A 22,892-nucleotide genomic window follows, 5' to 3' on the forward strand; every position below is an offset into this window, starting at 1 on the left:
GAGGGCCACTTCCCTGCAATTGATTTTTCTGTAAAGGAGCTGCATACAATGGCAACCCCCTGTTGCTTGTGAAATTTTGGAAAGTGAGCAGAAGATACCAGAGGTAGGTGTGCTAGATGAAACAATCTATGCGTCTGGGGCTTCATGGAGGACATTTAGGGAGCCCACCCAGAAGACGTTTTAGAAAAGTGGCTCTATAGACTCTTCATATTGGCCATCTCAAACTTAGGCAGTCCCATTTCTGAAGACCTTTCTTCCATTTCTATTTGACTATTTCTTTAGCCCTCTTTCTAAAGTTCTAAGATCTTGCCAGTACTCTAATCCCCACCCTCATCTCACCAAACACCTTACCAGCCTTTTGCTTCATGGCATTACTCTTTCATCTGCCTAGCTATGTAGTTCAAGACTTCTCTTTTGTCAATACCAGAATTTATTATGCTACCCTCTCCCGTTCCGCTCTCATTCCTAGTATTTATGCAAGTAAAACATGCAATTGTCCTTAAAGCAGCATGTTGCTCTGTAAGTTCCCAGTATAGCATCTACATTGGTGACTCTTCATACATTTATATTTAAAATGGGAAGTCCGTTGGAGAATTAAAGCTAAATTTAATTAGACCATCTTGAAAAGTATATTTAGATGTACAAAATGCTTCCAGGCACCTATCCCTTTTGTTTTATTTGTTTGCGACACTACCGGTTAGTTTTACAAAAGCGGGACAACTGAGAGAAGCAAAATGTCTACTCACCACAAGCTTTTTAACTCCTAGTCCTACATTCACTTTCTCTAAACGAATCAAATGCAGTCCTCCCTCTGTTCTATTGTAGTAATCCAGTGGGCATAAATAATTGCAGACTTTGACTAACAGTGCTTACACCTATGCTTTAAAATAGTTTATGCTGTACAAACGTCATCCACTTGACTTGTTTGTGGAGATTGTTGTCTTATTTGTTGAACTCTGAATACAAGACCCACTATAAGCAATTTGCACCCTTCGTGATAAAACATTATGCAGTATTCCAGCTTGAGCTTCAGATGAAACACTGTGCTACGACATGAAAATTGCCAGGAATTTATAAAGCCTGTGAATGTTGTGTGGGGAATTTTTGTGTATGATTTCCCCTTGCTGTTCTATTGGTAATCGGAGAATGGGCCTTATTCTACTTCAAATTTTATACACAGGTTTTGAAGGTTTCACAGTGAAGAAGATAAGCTGTATGTTTTTAATTTTTAGGTGACCATCCACCCTTCCTAATTTTTTATTGTGTAAGAAAGCATTGAGCCTGATGGACATTTTGCATGGAAAATGCAGTGAGGATAAGTTTCTCTTGATTCTATATTCTGTTGTGTTTTATCTAAGTTTTCTTAGCCATTGACCATTTGCTTTTCTGAGAATTGGTTTTTCAGTTTCTTTTAGTTCATACTGGGGGGGGGGTGAGAGCAGACGAAAATAGGCATTGGTGAGATGTACATGACGTTAATGTGGCACATGAAATTGGCTCTTTGCTGGAAAGGTTTTTTAGGTCAAAGCCTAACAGACAGCACAGACCTGTCATGACCTGCTGAAAGCTTCTGTAGAAATTCATTTCGCCTATTGCTTTCCATTGACTTTGTGTTTTGTAAATTATATTTGCTTGCTTTCGATTTGCTGTCTCGATTTTGTTTTTTTCGGCTGTCCAACATGTCTTTGTCCCTCCTGTTGAGCATAGCATGTTTAACACCCCTCTGACTGGCTCTATGCATTGTTTCACAAGTACCTGCTTTCTGGGAACTTTTTTTTCTTTTTCGTGAGTTAGTCTGAGAGTACAAGTGTTTTTACTTGTCTACCTTTTATGCTAGCTCACAGCTCTGCAGTAAACCTGCTGTATTTCTTTGAAAAGGTTTCCTGCCTCCTATCTTTCTGCTTGACTAATTATACTTGGCTCTGCCACTACCAGTTCATCTATCGCATCAAATGCCTGTGAGGAACAGTGTTCTGTCTCCGAGTTTATTTTGGTCAGCGCGCTCTACTCCTAGTAAAACCTAAACAATCCTCTTCCCCAATTTCACACTTCTTTCATGGGTGCTGGAAAAAAGGGAATTTAAACCAAAAAGTGTCGGGGTCACTAGCGCAAACTCATAAAATATTCCCTCTTTGTACTAGAATTAACAATTTCTAAATTCAGTGCTCCAAAGGAAAGGGGCTGCCACTGTTGCCCACAGATGCGAACTGAAAGCATCCAGTCCAAAAACAGTTTGACAAAATTACCTGAGCACCAACAAGTGTAGAATACAAAAATGTCCGAGTTCTCTTGTTTCCATTTTGATTTCACAAGTTTTCATCTTCAGATATAGCCAACACATGTTTCGTCAGAAACTGTTCTTACATCACTAACTTCATCAGGGCTATAATTAAACAAACAAAGATATTATAAGACCCTATTTGTAAATCTGGTCTTTCCTTCACCAAACACCCTGGTGAATATAAATTCTAAAATAGTTATTGGAATTTTACAATTCACACATCAAAGGGAGTTGGGTTGCTAAAGTGCCCCCAAAATAATCATGATGGAGTTAAGAAGTGAATAAGCAATAAACAGGCCTTTCATTTTTGTTTTTATCTCATCACATTTGCTGTTCTTTCAAAGACCGAGGCCAAATGTTAGGGTCTGTCCTCTGAGGGAGGTTGGTTTTTAGGTTTGCCTCTACAGCGCTTGAGCTTTGTTTATGAAATCTATTGTATTTAATATTCATGTTAGAAGGGGCTTCCATCCTGCCTCCTTGCTTTCCTCTGGTTCCTGTGCTTGCCTCTTATTTTTCCGCCACTTTTATTGGCTGTGGCATACTGTTTCCTGCATTTACCAATGCTTGTTCCTGTGTTATTCGTGTGCTTCTCTTTTCATTTTTCTGCTCCTGAAATACTGTTTCCATCTGCATTTCTGGAACTATTTTGTTTTTGCCCTCGCGCCATCATGGTCTTTCCTCTATTGCTCTTGTACTGGTTTTCCTTTCTCCCACTTCTATTTCATTCGTTCTCATTGTGTCCTCTTCATACTTTTTTAGGGCAATCTCTCATTTTCTATTCTCACTCTTTTTCTGCAATAAGTATCTTCTGCAGTCTTCCAATGTATCGCTTGCAACATGCCCTGTCCCGCCCACCATCATCCTCATGGCACTGCTTAAACCGCCCCTCAATCCCCCCCTCCCCACCCCCCGACTTTCCTTTTATTCCTCATGTGCAAAAAGACAACTATGCCATGGACTGATGGGGCCATGCAGACTGCATGCCCCTTTAATTTTGTTTGGCCGTAGCTCGAAACGACCATCTGTAGTGATCTGATTGGAGCTGCTTCAACGGGGGAGATCTGCTGTGTGTCAGTATTGTTGTGCCTCCCTGTTACTATGCGGTGTCATCTCCATGCTTGTTCTTACTCCTTTGGCGACTGCTTTTGTAAATCATGACCCAGGCTTTCATACAGGCCGCTATTTAAGCTGGGCTGGTCACGGGGGCTCAGCAGACGCTTGTTGGCATAATCCTGAAGGTGGGAAGATGTATTCCCCTTGATGATCTTGCACTATTGAGTCCCTGTTTCCTGTTTTTAGGTCTCGGCTAGCGTAGGCTGCGCACATGTGCAGTCTCGCTGGCGAGATTTTGTGTTTTTGGGTAGCTTTCACTAGCGGGGTTTAAGCCCTGCCCCCATTGGCTGGCGTCACCGTTTATGCTAAACGGTGGCCAGCCATTGGAAAAGAGCTTCCAGTGACGTACACTTTTCTCTTTTAGAGCCGTCCCACTTTGACCGGCTCGTCTGACTTCCTCACATTGCAAAAGGTTTCTTATCTTTATGGGGCCATGTGTTTCAAACACATGGCCCCATAAAGACAAGCTACGTTCCATAGAACTGCTGTAACCCACCACGTCTGCCCTGCTGCCGACTTCCAGTGTGGCGCGTTGGCTGTCCTGTAGCAGGCGAAGAGTTTGCGTTTGAGCCCCCTGCATGCTTTCTATTGTTTGTACCTGTAATCTCTATTGTTGCCTGTTTGTCTACCTGCGCTATCATTGCCTGTTTTTGTACCCTGCTCTCTTTTGTTGCCTGTTTTTGAACCCGCGCTCTCTATTGTTGCCTATCGTTGTCTGTTTCTGTGCCTGTGCCCTCTCTTTCGCTGCCTGTTTCTCTACCCGTGCTCTGTCATTGCCTCTTTTTATACCAGCGCTCTTTATCGTTGTTGGTTTTTGTACCGCCCTTCTCCAGGCTCGTATAAGTGTGGGAGGTAGACTGTAGTCCATTCGTGCCTACTGTGGTCGGTTCCTAGTGCGCGTCTTGCGTCTGCCTTCCTCCTTCCCGGCGTATGAGCAAAGGACAACGCATCCTCCCCTGCAGTGACAAGGTGCCCAAATAGCTGGCTTCCGTGCCAAGAGACGCCACGTTCAAGCCTTAGTTCCCGGTTGGCACAAGTCTCTGTGCCGAGGGCGGGTTCCAGTCAGCGTGCTGCATGAAGCAATATTTATAGTATGTGAACGCGCAGCGAAAGTGTTTCCTGCCTGCATCTGGCAGCAGTGCGCCCTAGTCGGCAATGACTGCCTCCCTCACGCCGTGCTGGGTACAGCTGTTCTTTATGCAAACAAAAGAAAGGGCACCTCTTGCCCTGTGCTTACAGAAATGGCTTTTGAGGTCTCCATTGATACCGTAAAAAAATAATGATTTCAAAGAGCACGGGTTAGCAATGCAGGGGTTTCCTTTTCTACATTGTCTTTATCGTTATACATTATATCTAATAATCACACTGGATTGATTTTGTGCGTATTAGGAACCACAGTGCCTATTTTTGTTTCCATTGTTATAAAATGCGCAGTAGAGTGAAACATTATTCCAAATAACGTGCCTCTGTGTTGACATGCTGTTCGCGCTCTCCCAGCATCCGGAAAACATTCCATCTTTTTCTGAACCTTAATAACTGATGTGTAAGCCCCCTCCCTCCCTCCTCGCTCCCACCCACACAAGGGAAGGGTAGTCCAAAGTGTGTTCCACCCAGGAAGCTTTGTTTCTATACCGAAAATAAGATTATGATAACCCTTGTGCACGCAGGCGGCCCTGCAGGGGCTTCGTGGACCATGAGAACTGGTTAATACCACATTCCAGAGAAGCCTTGTCATTTTACAACCAGAACCTGTGGTTTTATTTTAAGAGCAAAAGTTTATTATATTTTCACTGGGAGAAAAAAAAACGAGATCAATGCACTGGGAATTTCTTTTTATATTGTAAATAATAAGGTGCCTCATTTAAAGGCTTTTAAGGATTTGTGGAATTAGTATTTTCCACGTAAAGTGGTTAAAGATTAAAGCCCGATTTAAAAAGAAATATGGGTGCATGCAAAAAACTTGTACGCGAATGTCAGGTGGAAATCGAGTAGGAGGAAGAACAAGGTTAGTTATTAAGTGCAAGCACTTGTCTGACATTGCTTTCCCGCCACACAGAGCTTTCAGTGTGTGTATTCCCTTGCTGAATGATGCATATTATAACGCTGGGGAGCTCTCCGTTTAGAACGAACATTGAAAATGCAATAGTTCTCGCCTTTGATTAAGTTAAAGCCATTTGCTTTGCTATACAATACCATTACCAAAGCAAATGGCTTTAACTTAATCAAAGCCGAGACCTATAGTATTGCATTTTCAATGCTTGTTGCCTTCGCACCATGAAAAATGTTTGGCTGCAGACGAGCTCGGTCTCCAAGTGCAGACTGCCCACTCAGCTCACACTCACTTCACAGAGCCTTTGTTTGAACTCCTCACACCCATGGCATTTCCCTCCAAGACGAGGGGGAGCTTGTTTAACCCCAACGCCACAAGCAGCGACAATAGAGTGCGTGCCTGCTCCTTACTGAGTGCACACGCTATGGAGAGATCTTGAGTCAACCCTGTGAAGTGCTTCCTAGGTCACTGTATTGCATTTACTTCTTGCGTTCCAGTGCACAAATAGATTTTGATTTCGTCATGCAACCCCCATGCATGTGAGGCATATGCAGGTTCCCATTGATGAAAACAATGTCATTTCTAGTGTTTAAATAAAATACCATATAATTCGAACAGTGGTCATAAGGCGCTAAAAAACCCCAATTAATTTAATTAAGAACTTGTTAATCTTTATTTTTTTTGCGAAACACTCCCCGAGTGTTCGGTTTGTCAGCAGTCTCCCTGCATAATTTTCTCACACTCCTGCCCTGTGTCGCTATTAAGCACTCTGTGCTTCTGTGCACCTCCGATATCATTGCGTACTTAATGCGACTGTTTTACCCAACTGTACTGTTCTATGTCTGAATATTTTCAAAGTGGACCGTTTCTCACCACCAGAGTACAATTTATTCTCTTTCAGTCTTGGGAAGTCTATAGGTTTCTCCTTTGGTGGTTTCTATGCTTACAGGTAGCTGCCATGTTCTTTACAGCAAGCCCACGTTTAGTGTTTTTTCATATTCTTTTAAGTGTAACTGCTTATGTGCATCAACCTCGTATAGACGTTAGCACTTCTCCTATAGGTTTTTGTAGATTTATTACTGCATGCGATATTAGTCGAATATCTCTACTACTCAAAGTGATTTCTCAGCAGCTATCAGGGTAGGTTGATGAATCAGATGCATAGACCACCGTTGTGCATGTTTATTTGATTTTTGCTGCTTAGGCTACATAACCGATTACATGCCTGCATTCATTAGTGATAGCTATTTTGTGCCAGTGATTGTGACCACACAGATTAATCTAGCAGCTACTAAAGTTGTATTTTGAATACAGAAGTGATCAAATTGAATAGCAGCAAGTTGTTGAAGTCCAAAGGGTACAACTGAATGTACTGGGAACCATGTCACACTCCATGACATGCTGCTCTTCTCCACTCTGCTCTACTCTGTGCCTCTCCATGCTACTCCACTCTGAACCACTCTCCTCTATGCCAAACACTTTTAGCCATGTTGAACAGCGCCCACTCTGGTGTGCAGCATGGCTAAGACACAATGGCAAAGACAAGAGCTCTTGCCTAGGAGAGACCTATTGGCTTTGCCAGTGTTTTTGTTAATTTATTTTTTGGGTCCAGCATCTGCACACCATGGAGAGGCAAACGAGGAGCATTTGCTCTATGCTCATCTACATAATCGTTCTCCCCCTGGTTGTGCGCATTTCAAGCGGGTTTGTCGGCTCTGGTTTTGTTTTGTCCGTTCGCACACCATGGAGAGGCAAGCAAGGAACCGTGCCATTTGAACATGGACTAATAAACTGTGCTCATGTTGCTGACACACCTCCTGCTCTCAATTTCCATACATCGATTTGAAGTGAAACCCCCTACATAAACAGTAAAAGTAACAATGTGGCATATAGACAGATATGGAGGTTATTTCTTTTATTGAATGTTGGTGTCCGTTCTTTTTACACTCACCACAGCATTAACAATGTTCGGTACTGTCATTCATGAGTACTATGGCTTAGCGAAGGCACTTTGTACCTAGAGGGCCTGTTGACCCGTACTTTCTAACAGAAAACAACTGTGACAGCTCGGGGAGCAAATGGAAGAAATGGTATTTGTTGGCATAGTTGATATTTGCTTTGCAGGAAGCTGTCTCCGGCATATTAGGGCAAAGCATGGATTTGCTCATTTTGTAACTTTGCACAACATTTACATAACTTTCATCTACTCTGACCCCTCTGACCCCGCTCACCCTGCACATTCCCCCACTATTTACTCTGTACAATCATCCTGTTATGCTGGCAGTCAGATACTGCTAACCCACCCCTCACAGAGCTAACTCTGTACTCACACACCATTGACATACCTCTCACCCAGCACCCTGAACTCAAGCCACTCCTCCTGCACCTTATACTTTTGATACACCGCTCACCTTATACCCACACACCTCTTACCTTGTGCAGGGTAACTTCTCTTACCCTGTACACTCGCACAATTCTTACTCTGCACTAAACACACATCAATCACCATACATAGAGGCACTTTCACCCTCCACTCAGACACGGCCACCTGCATTCATGCCTCACTCACCCTGCAGGCAGAGAAAACACTCACCATTAACCCTGCACTCATACATTGTTCCCACACCTCTTAACTGAATATTAATCCCATAGGCGAAACCTAATGCATTTACCAATGCTTGTTACTTTTCATTCTGACTACAAAGTTTGCAGATTAATATGACAATCTTGCTGGGTATTGGGGGTGTGACAGGAAAGGCCGTAGGATGTTTTTTTTGTTTCTAGCACAGAACACAATGTGAATGACAGTAAATGAGTTGCACACATTTCAGAATATATCAGAATTAGGAAGGCACAAATGAAGCACATTTTTAGTAATTCTGAAGTCTGGTGGAAACAATTTAATACGAACAAAACAAATCAGTACAACATGTGATGCAGATTTCCACACATTCTCTTGTTTGCACTGTATAGTTTTATCAGTAAAACTATATGCCTTTGCAATTGTAATGGTAATTTTAAATGGAAATGCATTCTCTGTAACAGCAGTGCACTTCCACACCATGCATACCGTACTCTGTGCCACTCCACTTTTACATTCTACACCACACCACACCACTCCATGCCACTCTACGCCGCTCCACTGAGACTTTCTGCTCTGACACAACACTCCACGACACTTACTTTTAGCCATGTTGATCAGCAGCCATGCTGGTGTACACCTGGCAAAGCCAATAAATAGCTCCTGCTTAGGCAAGACCTATTGGTTTTGCCAATGCTTGTTTTGTAGTTTTTTGTACTTCATGTCTGGGAAGTTTATGGGTGGTCGTGTATGTTAAAGACAAAACGGCTGTAAAATTACTTTGTTATAAGATAGTTATTTCTATTTTCAAATTTTTTGGGCCATTTGCGTTTCCAAATGTTATCTGTTGAACGTGATTTGACTTGTGCTTCTGATGGATACCTTAAACCGCTAATTACTCACCTACTTCCCATCAGACTAGATCTGTAAAACTTTATCAGCAGTTCTCCTCTGCTGCGAACTGCCACATGAGGCTCTGCATTGGCTCCATGCTGGCTCAGAAGTGAATGAGCAGAGCTGCATATAATCACAACCCCTGTGTGTGATGATGTCAGTCCTTCGTTTTCTGTGTCTTCCAAGTAGATATGGAGCTCTATTTCCAGGTTATTTGGTCTTCCGATGACTTTTAAAAACTAATTTCAGTGTGCTTGGTGATCAACCAACAGTATAGGTTTCGAACCATACCACCACTGTTGAAAACAGACGTTGGTTCCGTACCCATACGTGGTGCATCTCTGGTATCTAGGATTGGGACTCAGTTGGGCAACAAATGTGCCCTCATGCATGCAAAGGCTAACTAGTGGCTGGGAGACCCAGCTGTACCTTGACTAACTCAAGAAGTAGTTGTAGCCTTCATGTTCATGTAACTCGCTCCAAGTCACAGGCACGGACTCTCCTTACAGGTCTTGATGCCGTTCCTGCAAGAGTTTAACATCACAATCAAAGTCCTCCACTAAGTCCAATCCAAAGACCTAGTGCAAATGCAAAAAAGTGATACAGAACTCTACCCTATACCACCACTCTGAAACCAAAGCGAAGGTGTTAGGGCTCCATTATTAGTCATTCACCTTTGAGGTCTTTGGTCCCAGGTCTGATTCCTTAACTTATCCCTGTGCATTCAGTTTTTCCCAGACCATCAGACATGCCGCAGAAGATTGAAGCCTTCAAGGAGGCTATGCAGTAGATTTTGGGTGCACTTCTGGTTGCCCGTGGTTTCCCCTGGTTGTCCTTCATCCCCCAAGAAACAGCAGGTTCCCCCATTTGGGTTACTTCTAGCAGATCTGTCCTTGGCCCCATCTCACTTCTTGGGACCTGCTTCGAGCCCTATGCCGACGCATGTTTTTCCACCCCATCACCAGACTTGCGCAGTGACTTCCATTTTCATTCTGTTGCTATTGCCACAGAGGAGGATCTGCTACGGATACCGATGTCCGACACCAAGCAGGCTTCGACTTGATATTAGCCAATGTCACGGCACAAAATTACAAAGGCACAACCGGTCATCGTATACCTGGACTCTGATCCAGTGCCTCTCGTACACGCCGGCACAGGCTCTGATGTTTTTGGGCTCAATCAGCTCAAGGGATCACCCAGAATGTAGATGATGGTGGTGGTGGGGAAGGTTTTCCTTCCCCCTCACTACATAGATGCCGTTTGCATTGATTTGCAAGAAGTCAATGGCTTTGACACATTTCCTGAGGCAGAACATAACTATTTACGTGGGCCCCCAACAGAAGGCGAAGAACAGGTCTCCCTCAGGGAAATGCCTTTTGATGGTGCCCTCCTTTTCGATGAGAAGGAAGACTTTATGTTGCTCTTTAAAGAAAGTAGAGGCATGGCGCTCTCCTTCGGTTTGTTGACCCTTGGCAAGTAGTTTTCACACTAATTCAAAAGGTTCAGAGGCTTTTCCAGAGGGCTGGCAAATAGCCAAATACAGCCTTCCCAACTGGTACAGGAGACACCCTAGTCCTTTTGAGGCAGTTGATATGGGTCTGGCAGGCAGCGTTGGGAGATAAGTTCCATAATTGCCTCCCATTGTGGCTATCCATTACATCTAACAGATAGGACAGCACGACTATGCCATGCCTTTTCTTTTTTGCCCCACCAAATATTCCACCTACATGAAAGAGAATTTCAGAATAGCACCTATAACCTTCTACTGCAGGAGTGGGCCGTGGCCAAGCAGGCTACCATGGCGGTTGCAGCCTGCTAGGGCTCCGAGATCGGGCCAGAAGATCGACCGTTACCAGGCGTTGCTCTTGCCCGTCAACACAGCCCCGGACGCCGGAACGGGTCTGGCATACGCCGATGCGGTGATCTGGTGCATAGAAAGGGAGATGAGCAGCGACGGCGATGGAGTGCCAGGCTGCGACTCGTAGCCGCAAGATGGCGGCGGGCGACTCCGGAGGTCCGCACTAAAGGGTGCGGACGAGGACCCTGATATTGGTGTCACCGGCGGCCTTCCCCACGGAGCACACCTGAAGTGACAGCAGCGCCAGGTCAGCAATCTATGGTGGCGAAGTCCCATTGAATCCCCGAGCGGGCGTTAATCATCGGACTTGGTCCGGCACGCAGACAGTGGGCAACCATTTTGAAAGTGGCGCGGACCCTACGCAAGGACAGGCTCCGAGAGTGCAGTGGCGCTGCAGTGCTGGCTGGGGACGACACCTCTCCCGTGTGGCATCTAACAACAGCGGTGGCAGCGGTGAGCGTGCGGCTGGTGGGGAGCCCTGGTGCATCCCGGTGTATGGTCGGGGAGCCTGACTCCAAGATGGCGCCCGACTAGTTACCGAGAGGACGGAGCCCGGAGCAAGAGAATGGGGGAGAATAGTACGAACATGTGTGGAATGAACTGCGCTCTCCTCTCATCGGACCTGTGAGGACCCGCTCCACAGAGAAGCACTGGATTGGGCGATGGCCTGAATATACTTTGGTGGTTGGGCTCCTGCGGCTGCGGACGACGGCCTCCCCGTGGTTCGGGGGGGGAGAGGCGCGTAGCGGAGTACCCGCTGGACCTAGGGTGCACTGCAGAAGGGCGCAGAAGCACCCAGAGGGGGTGCCGGTCTCTGGTGGCGGCAAGACCGACGGAGTGGCCCCCTTATATCCTTAAAGGAGAGGTGCCCCACGCAATCGGCGGACGGGCTCGGCTCACTGAATCACCCCGGTTGCAGCAATGGGGAAACCTAGGGGGACTCAACAAACGGCGGTTCCCGAGACGGCTCCAGAGAAGATGCCTAAGACCTGGACGTGGGTGAGTGCGGCAGAATCACAGGCCGACCCCTCAATCTCCACCAAGCTGGATCAGGTGCTTGCCGCTATTGAACTTTCCAGAGTCTCGATGGAGGAGCGGCTCAGGACACTAGCGACGGACATTAGCCTTATCCGCGACTATCACCGGAAACTGGCGGATAGAGTGAAAGACGGAGAGAAGAAGATAGCGGACATACAACCAACGATCGGAACGCACCAGAAGACACTGCAGGAGTTGCTGCACCGCCTCACCATCATGGAGGAACGTACGGACGACCTAGAAGGACGCTCGAGACGCTGCAACATCCGCGTACTGGGTTTACCCGAAGGAATTGAAGGTATGAACCCCCTGCAATACTTGGAAACTTGGGTGAAATCCTTCACCCCGGAAAAGGACCGCTCCGCATTCTTTTCCATGGAGAGGGCCCACAGGGTCCCGGCCCGCAGACCATCTCCGGGGGCGCCCCCAAGGCCGATATTGGCAAAGTTCCTACACTTTCGGGACAGGGATGCGGTGCTACGCGCGGCACGAGTGGCGGGCACCCTGCAGGTCGACAATCAGTGGATCATGGTGTTTCCGGACTATGCAAGAGCAGTTCAACAACAACGGTCCTCATTTCTGAATGTGAAACGTCGACTCCGTGAGAACAATATACGATACTCCCTGCTCTTCCCGGCTCATCTCAGGGTGATCCACGCCGGTTCCACTGTATTTTTCGCTAATGCCACGGAAGCACAGGATTGGGCGGACCTACATGTGTGCACGACAGTCCAGGGCAGAAACCACGAGATACCCGAACCCCAAGCTGTCACGACTCGGGAGGCGTTCAGAGGCGCCCACGGGGCGGAGCAAGCGGCGGATCCCGTCCACGCACCCAGGACTCTCCTGATCTGGAGCAGATTGTGAAAGAACGGAGCGAGGCCCTGCAAGCAGTGATCGATCTGCAAGCGTCTCCCCAGGCAGACGACATAGCCCGACCTCCGCATATCTTTACCTCTGAAGGAGAGAATGAAAGTGATGGGACGATGTCGGGGGAGGACTCTGGGACGCCCCCCTTGGTCACCCCTCAGACGGCAGACCTCATCCTTGATGAACAATCTAGATCTCATGCGAAGTGAGGTGGGACTACCAAGACTGGCATGGAGATAAGTACAATTCCACTCCACACACCAACTATAGGCATCCGTGCCAACATTTGACACAGTATGAGCAACGTCCATTTTTCCTACTAATGGCCCGATTCGCGTCTGGCCCTGCATGCATGCACCGCCGCCCCCATCATATATTTTTTTCTTTGCACCCCCCCCCCCTTAATAGGGTACGCAGGTTTGGACGCTTCGTTTTTGGCGATTGGGAATGTTTCCCGACCCCAATTGTTCAGTTGGTTTTTCCCAGTTCAGCAATATCCCAACCCCCCCTCATGGAAGGACACAGATCCAGACACTCACTACCCGTGGCCAAACACCGTCGTGGGGTACAGGCACCCTCATTCGGCTAGACCGACCGAGCTTAATACACCTCAACAGGCACAGTCCCTGCTCATTGCGTGCCGACACCGAGACATGGCACCGAATACGTCACACACTGATGTTACCTTCCTCACCCTAAATGTTAGGGGGCTTCACACTCTGCGCAAGCGATATGCGGTATATTCGTATGCAAAACGTCACAATACCCCGATTGATTTCCTGCAGGAGACACACTTCATTGCAAAAGAGGTGGGGAAACTACAGTCTAAATGGCGGGGTACCATATGCGCCACAACTTATTCTGCGTTTGCACGGGGGGCACTGATCTGGGTGCGACCGGGAACCCCTTTCCAGGAACTTCGGAGGGTGGTAGACAAAGACGGCAGATATGCACCACTGGAGGGCCTTTTAGACGGGCAGGCAGTTCTTTTTGGTAGCATATACGCCCCCAATGTAGAACAAGACAAATTTTGGGATCACCTCACCGGGGTCCTCGCCCCCTTTGCTTCCATGCCCTGGATCCTGGGAGGAGACTATAATTGCACGCTCGACCTGGACCTGGACCGTTTGCACCCCCGGCTCACAGGCAAACTGAAAGATTTCGGGCTTGGATCACACACTGGTCACTTACCGACGCGTGGCGACTGCGCCACCCCCAGACCCGTTTGTACTCCTTTAATTCCATCCCGCATAATTTGCGTGTCCGTCTTGACCGATTCTTGTACTCAGCAACTATACTGCCCAAAATTGCCCACACAGACTACATGGGCAGGGTCATCTATGATCACGATGCCCACATTCTCCGGCTCCACTGGCGGCCCCCACACCCCCCAGTCCCCACTTGGCTCTTGCCACAGGACTGTTTATCGGACCAAGTCTTCAGGCACGAGCAGGAATGTAGCATCCAAGACTATTTCACACACAGTGCAGGTACAGCGTCCTCCACTTTAGTAGAATGGGACACATTTAAAGTTGTGGCCCGGGGAGAGTGTCTGAAACAAATAGCTGGAGTTAAGCGCTTGCTAGAACAAGCACTCACCATGCGGAGCATCACCTCACCGCTCTCACTAAACGGGATTCCACATCCGAGGGAGAGACGCAGCGTATAGCCGAAGCGAAAACAGCTTTCCAGACCGCTTCTGCGGATCTCCGCCGGTACAATTTTAGGTCGTACGCTACACGGATGCATAAAGAGAGGGACAAAACTGGCACTCTCTTGGCATGGCTGGCCAGCCAGACAGGACACGGATGTCCAGCCCATCACCGAGATATTGGAATCCCGGGGGGTACTGGTGCGTTCCCAGGCAGAGATTCTTGGGGCTTTTTGCGACTACTACGCGGAGATATATATTGACCTTGCCTCTACCCCACAAGCCGTAGTGGATCGATTCCTCGATCCCTTGACTATCCCAAAAATCTCAAGGACAGATAGGGAGGCTCTGGACATAACGATAACAGCGACAGATGTGATCCGTGCCTTACATGCCCCAGCCCGCAATAAAGCTCCGCTTTCCCACTAGAATACTACACGACAATCTCGGTACACCTGGTCCCTCGATTGGTGGCGATGTTTGCGTCTGCGCTTGAGAAGGGAGAGTTACCGAAATCTATGAGAGAATCAGTACTCGTGACTTTTCTAAAACCGCATCGGGACCCACAGCAAATGGCCTCCTATCGCCCCATATCGCTGCTGTCCGCCGACTGCAAACTCCTCGGGAAGATACTTGCAGATAGATACCTACAAATAATACGTCCCTTGGTCCACCCGGATCAGTGTAGATTTATCCCCGGCAGGTGCACATCCCAGAACATACGCCGGGTTTTCCATATCCAAGATCAGGTGCAGGGAATTTACCCACGGGCGGCCTGTCTCATCATAGATCTCGAAGGCTTTTGATTCTCTCACATGGCAGTTTCTTTTTGCGGTCCTGCAGCGGGCGGACATTGGTCCCACCCTCCTCGCATATACGCAACTCCTGTACACTAACCTGACCTCACGAGTGCGCCTGGGCCGCTACATCTCAGCGGAGTTTGCGGTCAAGAGGGGCACGCGGCAGAGATGTCCACTGTCCCTATTGCTTTTTGCCCTAACATCGAGCCCCTAGCCATACGACTTCGTCGGGAGGGAGCTCGATGGGGCATCCCTATAGCAGGCACAGTGCAGTGTTTCTTTGTACGCTGATGACCTGTTAATATATGTGCGAGACATCACGGACGACTTGACTCCCCTCTGGGAGACTTTGCCGGAATTTACGGCGGCCTCTGGCCTACGGGTGAATTGGGATAAATCCACGATATACCCGCTGCACCCGGGCTTACCCCCTCGGGAGGTTAGACTGGGTACTCAACGAGTGCCCTGGAGTTTGGAGGCCCCTAGGTACCTTGGGATCTGTCTCTATCACTCCTCAACAGATATTTTCAAGGGTAACCATAACAGGGCGTTGGCGGGCATTAGAACTGCAGTCGGATTTTTGAAGAGCCTTCCGCTGGCCCCAATTGGACTAGTGGCATTGGCCAAAATAATCATGGTTCCACGATTGTTATACTGTTTTACCAATCTGCCAGTGATCCCGCCTTGAGTCTTTTTTCGGGACTTGAACTCACTCCTCAGCGCGCTAATTTGGGGATCTATCAGACACAGAATAGCACTGACAAAATTGCAGTTGCCTACCACACAGGGCGGCTTGGGCGCTCCCTCATTCGAGGCCTACTTTTTGGCGGCGCTACTGCAGTGGCTTTCTCACTGGACGGCAGACAGGTACACTGTGGAAACTCATACCATCACAGGGCGGATATCAATTCCAGAGATCCGCCGCCTTCTGCTCCCCGGCACTAAACCGAAGCGTACGTACCCCCTTCAGGTGGCGGTGGCACGTAAGTGCATGCAAAGAATTCACCGCATGTCCTCGGGGACACCATTGAATTCCCCTTTACTCTCTCTGGTTGGATGGCCCAAACGGGAACACTATTACACAAACAGCGTGCTTCATACGTGGACATCTTGTGGCATTACAGAGATGGAGTCCCTTTTTGAGGACGGGAAGCTTAGACCATTCCGCAATCTTGTGGATGAATACGATCTTCCCCCGGGGCAGTTCCTGCTTCACCGCCAACTACTAGATAGCTACCGGCCATATCAAGACCTCGCAAAGGGGGAACTGCACACGCATCCAGTTCTTCACACGCTTCTACACATGGGAGCGGGGCGCCATCTAACTACAGGGCTCTATAAAGCCATACGAGAACTGACCAATGAACCACTAGAGACCCTGCGGGCCACATGGGAGGCTGAAATTGGGTGCGCGCTTCACGAGAGAGAGTGGGAGAGGGCCCTGGAGTACCCCAAGAAGGTATCTAGAAACGCACACTTTAAAAACATTCAATATTACATACTCCACAGGGCTTATTTAACACCAGCACGCCTCCAACGATTCTACCCTGACACGCAGTTCTTTTGCCCCAGATGTCATGCGCAGGATGCAGATTTCCAACACATGTTCTGGAGCTGTTCTATCATCCAAGTTTTTTGGCAACACATTCACACTGCTCTGGGTGCCCTTACAGGGATTACCTGCATGAACGCATGGGAGGCCAGCGCCCTAGGTATATTTCGCGCACGCAAGCAACACAAGCGGACTCGCTTTCTCTCCCTGGCGGTGCTATTAGCCAAACGCAGCATCGCCATGCTCTGGCGTTTCCCCACCGGCCCTCCACTGGCGGCTTGGGTGGGAGCTACACACAAATGGGCAGCGGCGGAGGAGGAGACATTGCGAGAGGAGGAGGTGAGAGGGGTCCGCAAGACTCCTATCTCCATGGAATGGGCCATGTTATTATATCGTTTCAAACAGTTGACCCCAGGCGAGGACCCTAAAGACGACACATCCACATTGCCAGCCCTGCAAGCGCAGTCTCAAACCTTGACCCAAACCCTAACCGACCAACCCCGTAATATACCGCTGACATGATCACATACAAAGCCGCATTCTTGGGTATACTATCACAGTTGCAGGTCGAACCTAAGAGGAGGTGCAATCGCGAGTCATAGAGGCGCTGCACCCATACGACAGTTTATGCACTAGTCTGCGAGGACCGGATATGAACTTCCATGCCCATTCCCTAGTTTATACCTGTGTTACACCCCAGTTCAAGTGACATATTATATATCAGAGCCCATAGGGTACACACATCGTGATATATTTGATCATTTGTTTTCCTTGCTGACTCTCCACCAGTCTATGCAGATGACACGTGATGGCGCATATTGTACTTTATGGCAGAATTGATCGATGGATCTGTATAATGTACAGTATATAAAATTTGAAAATGTCAATAAAAAGGTTTAAAAAAACACCTACTGCAGGAGGAGCAAGCATTTCTCTCTAAGGGTGCTATCAAGAAGGTACCACACTCTGAAAAGGAGAGTAATGTTACACTCCATTTCCTTGTGCCTGAAGTAGGGTGTGGGGGACCCATTTTGACAGTCAGCCTCTAAATGCCATTCTATGGAAGAACAAATTAAAAATGCTCATACTGGTCTTGTTCCACCTGCCTTTGCCCTTCACTACGCGATGGTGTCCTTTGAACTACAGGACGCGTATTTTCAAATTCCCTTCCTGCAGATCCACAGACATTATCTGTGGTTCAAGGTAGGCCATCAGCATTTTCAGTTCGCTACGCCCTCCTTTAGCCTCACCTGCACTTCTTGGATGTTCACGAAAGTGATGGTGATCGCTGCCCACCTTTGAGATGGAGGCTACCAGTGTTCCCCTACCTCAACTTCTGGCTGTTGAGACTGAGCGAGCCACAGTCCGTCGTATCCCGCCTTCACATGACAGAAAAACTCATGACATTGTTGGGGTTCACTGTTCAAGAGCCGAAGTTACACTTGACTCCTTTGCAGGAGGCTTCCATTAATTGAAGTGCAGTTCAGCGCCCCCCACGCCCTCCCTTCTGCAACAATTTCTGAATATTCAGACTGTGTTCCCGATGTTACATTCTCAATCCTGTATCTTGGTGAGAGTGCTCCTAGGTTTCTTGGCTTTCTTAGACTTGTGCATCCTCAGTGTCGGCTATGCCGGGTGGCACATGCAGGCTCTCCAACTGAATCTGAAATTTCAATAGGCCTAGCATCAAGAAATTCTGATGGATGTGATCCAGATCTTGGAGGTGGCTCGCGATCAGCAGTGGAGGCTGCTCTACCATATTGGGATGGCAGCAGGTTCTCCAACTTTCCGCCCCCAGAGCTGATGGTAGCGGTGGAAATATCCCTGCTGAGTTTGAGGAAGTCATCTGATGAAGTTAGAGACCTTAGAACCCATGTCTCCAACAGACATCTGGCTCCATATCAATATGTTTGAGTTGTGGACCATTCATCTGGCTCTGAAAGCTTTCCTGTAGTCCTGGGGGGAGACCAGCACAGGTTCTTGCAGACAACACCACTGCCATGTCGTGTTGCAACAAGAATAGCAGAGTGGATCTAGGGTCCTGTGCCCAGAAGCTCTGCACCTGTGGAATTGGTTGGAGTGCCAGTGCATTTCCATGATTGTGAACCACCTGACAGGATTCCTTCATGCCAGAGCAGAAGAACTGAGCAGGAGGCATCTGGCAGATCACAAGTGCCATCTGCTTCCTGAGGTGGCGAAGAACATCTTTCAGCAGTGGGGAGAACTGTGGCTAGATCTTGTCACTCTCTTGAGTTTGTTCAAAGATTTCCATAAGAATACTCGATAGTAGATGGGTATCGGCTGGAATAAAACACAACTCTCGTTCACCTTCCCATCCTTGCACCTCCTGAGTTTTGAAAAAGATCAATAACAACCAAGCCCAAGTCATCTTAGTAGTTCTACATTGGGCCTGAAGATTGAGGTACCTGAAACGTCTGGGAATGAGCATCTGCCCTTCAGTCAGTCTCCCACTTCAAGAGAACCTCCTGTTTCAGCAGCAGGACAAGGTCTTTCACCCAAGTCTTCACAGTCTACACCTTCGCTCGTGGAAATTGAACGGCGGCAGCTAATCTGAAGTGGTGGGTTTTATCCCCCGGTCTAGGCGGCCTTCCATAAATTCCATTTAATCCAGGCACTGCAAACAATTTGTGCGCTGGTGTGGAATCTGAAAGACAGACTGTTTACCTACCAAGCTGTCAGAGGTTCTTGGTCTTTGTCTTTGGCACAGCCTTACAGTAGGTATTATTAAATTGTCAGGCATTTCAATGTTTACTGGACCAACTGTGCTTGTTTAAATTATCTGTTGTGATTAAAGTTATTAAAGATTTGACTTGCATGTTCCCTTCCAAGTAGTTTGGGATGCCATAGTGAGACCATAATTTGATTTTGACATTTATCACGGATGTACCCTTCAAGTTGATGCATAGCGGCTCGCTGGTGCTCCTGACTTTAAAGACCTGTCTTCCTCTTTGTGATTACATCAGCTCGTCACATAAGTGAACTCGAGGCATTTTCGGTGCAACTCCCATGCACCAACTTTTTCCCTGACGAGTTGGTGCCAAGGACTCTGGCAGCGTTATTGCCAAAAGTTGTGACTCCCCTTCACGTACAGCAATTTTTCACCCTGCCTGCATTCTTTGCTCCCCATCAACTATTGAAGACGAGAGGCTCCATCACCTGAACTACAAAAGAGTCTTATGCTTTTACAGTGATCATACCAAGAAACACCATGTGGGCAATCCACTTTTTCTGGGGTACTCCTTGGCGAAGAAACAAGGCGGCTGGGCAAAAGAGGACCATGTTGAGGTTGCTGGTCCTCTGCATCTAGATCTGTTGCGCTCTGGCTAAGAAACTGCCCTTGAAAGGTCTGAGAGCTCATTATTTCAAGGCTAAGGCTGCTACTACTGTGTAGTGCTTGTCCATGGCATTTGTTATGCTGCAACATTGGTTCAGTGCTCACATTTATGAAGTACTACTACATTTGCCTGCTCAGTCCTGCAGAACACATTGTGCACGTCACAGACACTCCATCTGGAGAGGTACTGTTTTTGCATCTTTTCTAATTTGAGTTATCTGCAGTTAGAAGTATCCATCTGACAAACAAGCTACTTTCCTTCAGTAATGCTTTTTCTGGTGGATATTCTAACCACAGATTCCCCACTGCCCAACAATCTCTCTATTCTGTTAAGTGGACTCTTTTTATTAACTGAAAAGGTTTCATATTAGTACTCAGTACATATTGCCACCAGTTCTTCTCGCTCTGTGTCTAGGGGTGCAGAAAGGGGAAAAAATGCAGAAAGGGAAAAAAAATAAACTGACATCAGCACGCAGAAGTGGTGCATATGTGTCCGCTCCATCACTAACGAAGCTAAAGCGGAGCTGCGCTGCTCTATCTACTGCTGATGAAACGTTTTCCAGTTCCGGTCTGGCTCCTGGGGAGTATTCTAAGTTGAGGAACCTGTGATTGGATAGAGTATCTGCCAGAAGGAGTGTACCAAAGGTAAGTAACTTGTTAAATATTATTTGCCTTTATTATTAGATTATGATAATGTAAAATATTGGCTGAACTACCTGGCCTCAGTTGGAACTACTGCTGATGGAAAATTCAACTTTATGTGATTATTAACTGTGTTTTTTTGTTTTTAGTTTATGTTGGAGAAAATTGAAAAATGGAATTTTAATATCTTTCTTTTTGATAGATTAACAAATGGTAAGTTCATTTCTCTACTTTTTCTCTTGTGCTTATTAGTCATGTCTAGTAAATTGAACCTTTTTGATTTTTCTGTTTTCATATCACAAGGCACATTTCTGAAAGTGGACCTACTTAGACATAATTTCTAATGTAGATTTGGTGTGAAGTTTTCCTTCTTTAAATAGATTACTAGTTGGACCACCCATCTACAGCGCTTGCAACTGGCAGAATTGAGGTATGAAGGGTTGAAATAACCTTTAACACACCATACATACATAATCCACTGCATTTTCAGTATTTACTGACTGTGTATCTACTTATGCACCGTTACAGAAGTGTATACATAGAATAACAAGCGTATTCACTCTTCACTCCAGAAATGTGAGTTGGACATAGCTGTTCATCCTTCTTGCATACCTAGGGACCTAAGGCAAAATATTGTCCCAGGCAAGTTAACATTATGCTCTCAAATGCAGACAGATTTAGGGTTCTGACATGTATACATTGAGTAGAGTTTAGTTCCTACAATATGCAGCGATAGCTTAGTAGATAACCTATTAAAACGATGGACTCTTAGACTGTGTACCACAACCCAATCAGTATTGGTCACTTCCAAATTACATTAAATGTGCCAGATAATCTTAAATTCTGGGATTATATTGGGGGGTGGGTTGTTTTTACTATGGTTGTTTTTTTTCTTTATGGGTGTTTGTACTGTCCGGTGTCTGCCTTGAATACATTAATGCCTTCATTGTTCTAGACTGGGGTGGCATGGTGAGCAAATGAATGATGGATTTAACCCAGATCTCTTGACTGGGGGGTGAATGTTTTGATTTGTTCTACATTCCGTCCATCAATTGTGTGATTTTTGCTTTCTCGCCCTAAGTGCACCTGGTATGCTCAGATATGGGTCCCGGGCTCACTCTGCCACTGGTTTCAAGCTATCCTGGCTGATGAGGGGTGAAACCCTGAAGCCGGTCCTAGGATGCTTGTTTCTGGTCCAGTGAGGATCTGGCTTGGCAGTTCAGGCTGGACTGTTACCGTAAGGCACAGGGTCAAGACTGATTTGCATATGGCCAGGTTCAAACTAGGGTGGCATCGTTAGCAAAAGAATGATGAATTTAACCCAGATCTCTTGACTGGCGGTTAATGTTTTGATTTGTTCGGCATTACGTACATCAATTGTGTGCCTTTTGCTGTTAATTGTTCTAGCGGCGTAGCCCAGGTCTCTCTCTCTCTCTCTCATTCCAACCCTAGATGGTCTACATTCCTCTACTAATTATTTCCAACTTTACTTGGAAATGGAACCCCACTGTTCGAGTAGATGCATGAGTAACAAATTTGTGCCCAGTATGTGGAATGGTTCTGCACCCAGCTACTTTCATACCTTTTAGTTATTATATTTTATTGACTTTATTTTGTCGCAGAAAGGTCTCACTCGGTCACTGACCATAGTAGACAATTAAATGTGATACAATGACGGTTACAGTAAATAACTAGTAGAGAACTAAATGTGATACATTTACAGTTACAGTAATGATTACTGGAGTAAACATGATTTTCTAAGCTGCCTACAGTACCCACAAATGTAAGTACAAACATATATCTGATTAGCAACTCAATTAAGGCTTTGAAATATAATAAAATGCAGAAGGTGAATTTCAACCTCAAGCCTTCATATTCCTGATTGAGCAGTGAGCAGGGAAGGCATTCTCTGTTGCGCTAGTCAGTTATTGTTAAATGTGCTTAGATCTTGAAAAGTCACTTTTGAGTACAAACATCTCAGTGGCACTGGTTACGACCTGGACCTCCATGCCTCTGTGCCTTTGTTTGGAAATCAACAAATGTTAGTTCAAAATTAATTTTGAAACCTTTCCAATGCAGTCAGTTGTAGTTCCCCCTTGAGTCATCTGTGGAATTTCTACTCCATTAGCTCCAAGAAAATTTAGCTTACACATGCTTTATAAATAGCCTTATAGTAATTCTGCAACGATTGGTTGAAATTCAAAACC

The 22,892-nt window shown here is 46.7% G+C and overlaps 1 protein-coding gene across 2 annotated transcripts in view; it reads left to right on the forward strand.

Annotated features, from left to right (window-relative positions):
• Positions 1-22,892, forward strand: part of PDE7A (phosphodiesterase 7A) — a 1,104,576-nt gene that overhangs the window by 473,490 nt on the left and 608,194 nt on the right. For both annotated transcript variants that reach the window (XM_085605526.1, XM_085605527.1), the window contains exon 6: positions 20,835-20,898. In XM_085605526.1, the coding sequence (XP_085461652.1) occupies positions 20,835-20,898 (64 nt within the window). The remainder of the gene's footprint in view (positions 1-20,834; positions 20,899-22,892) is intronic.

Source organism: Triturus cristatus, chromosome 5_1 (genome assembly GCF_964204655.1).
Source record: "Triturus cristatus chromosome 5_1, aTriCri1.1, whole genome shotgun sequence".
NCBI classification, from domain to species: domain Eukaryota; kingdom Metazoa; phylum Chordata; class Amphibia; order Caudata; family Salamandridae; genus Triturus; species Triturus cristatus.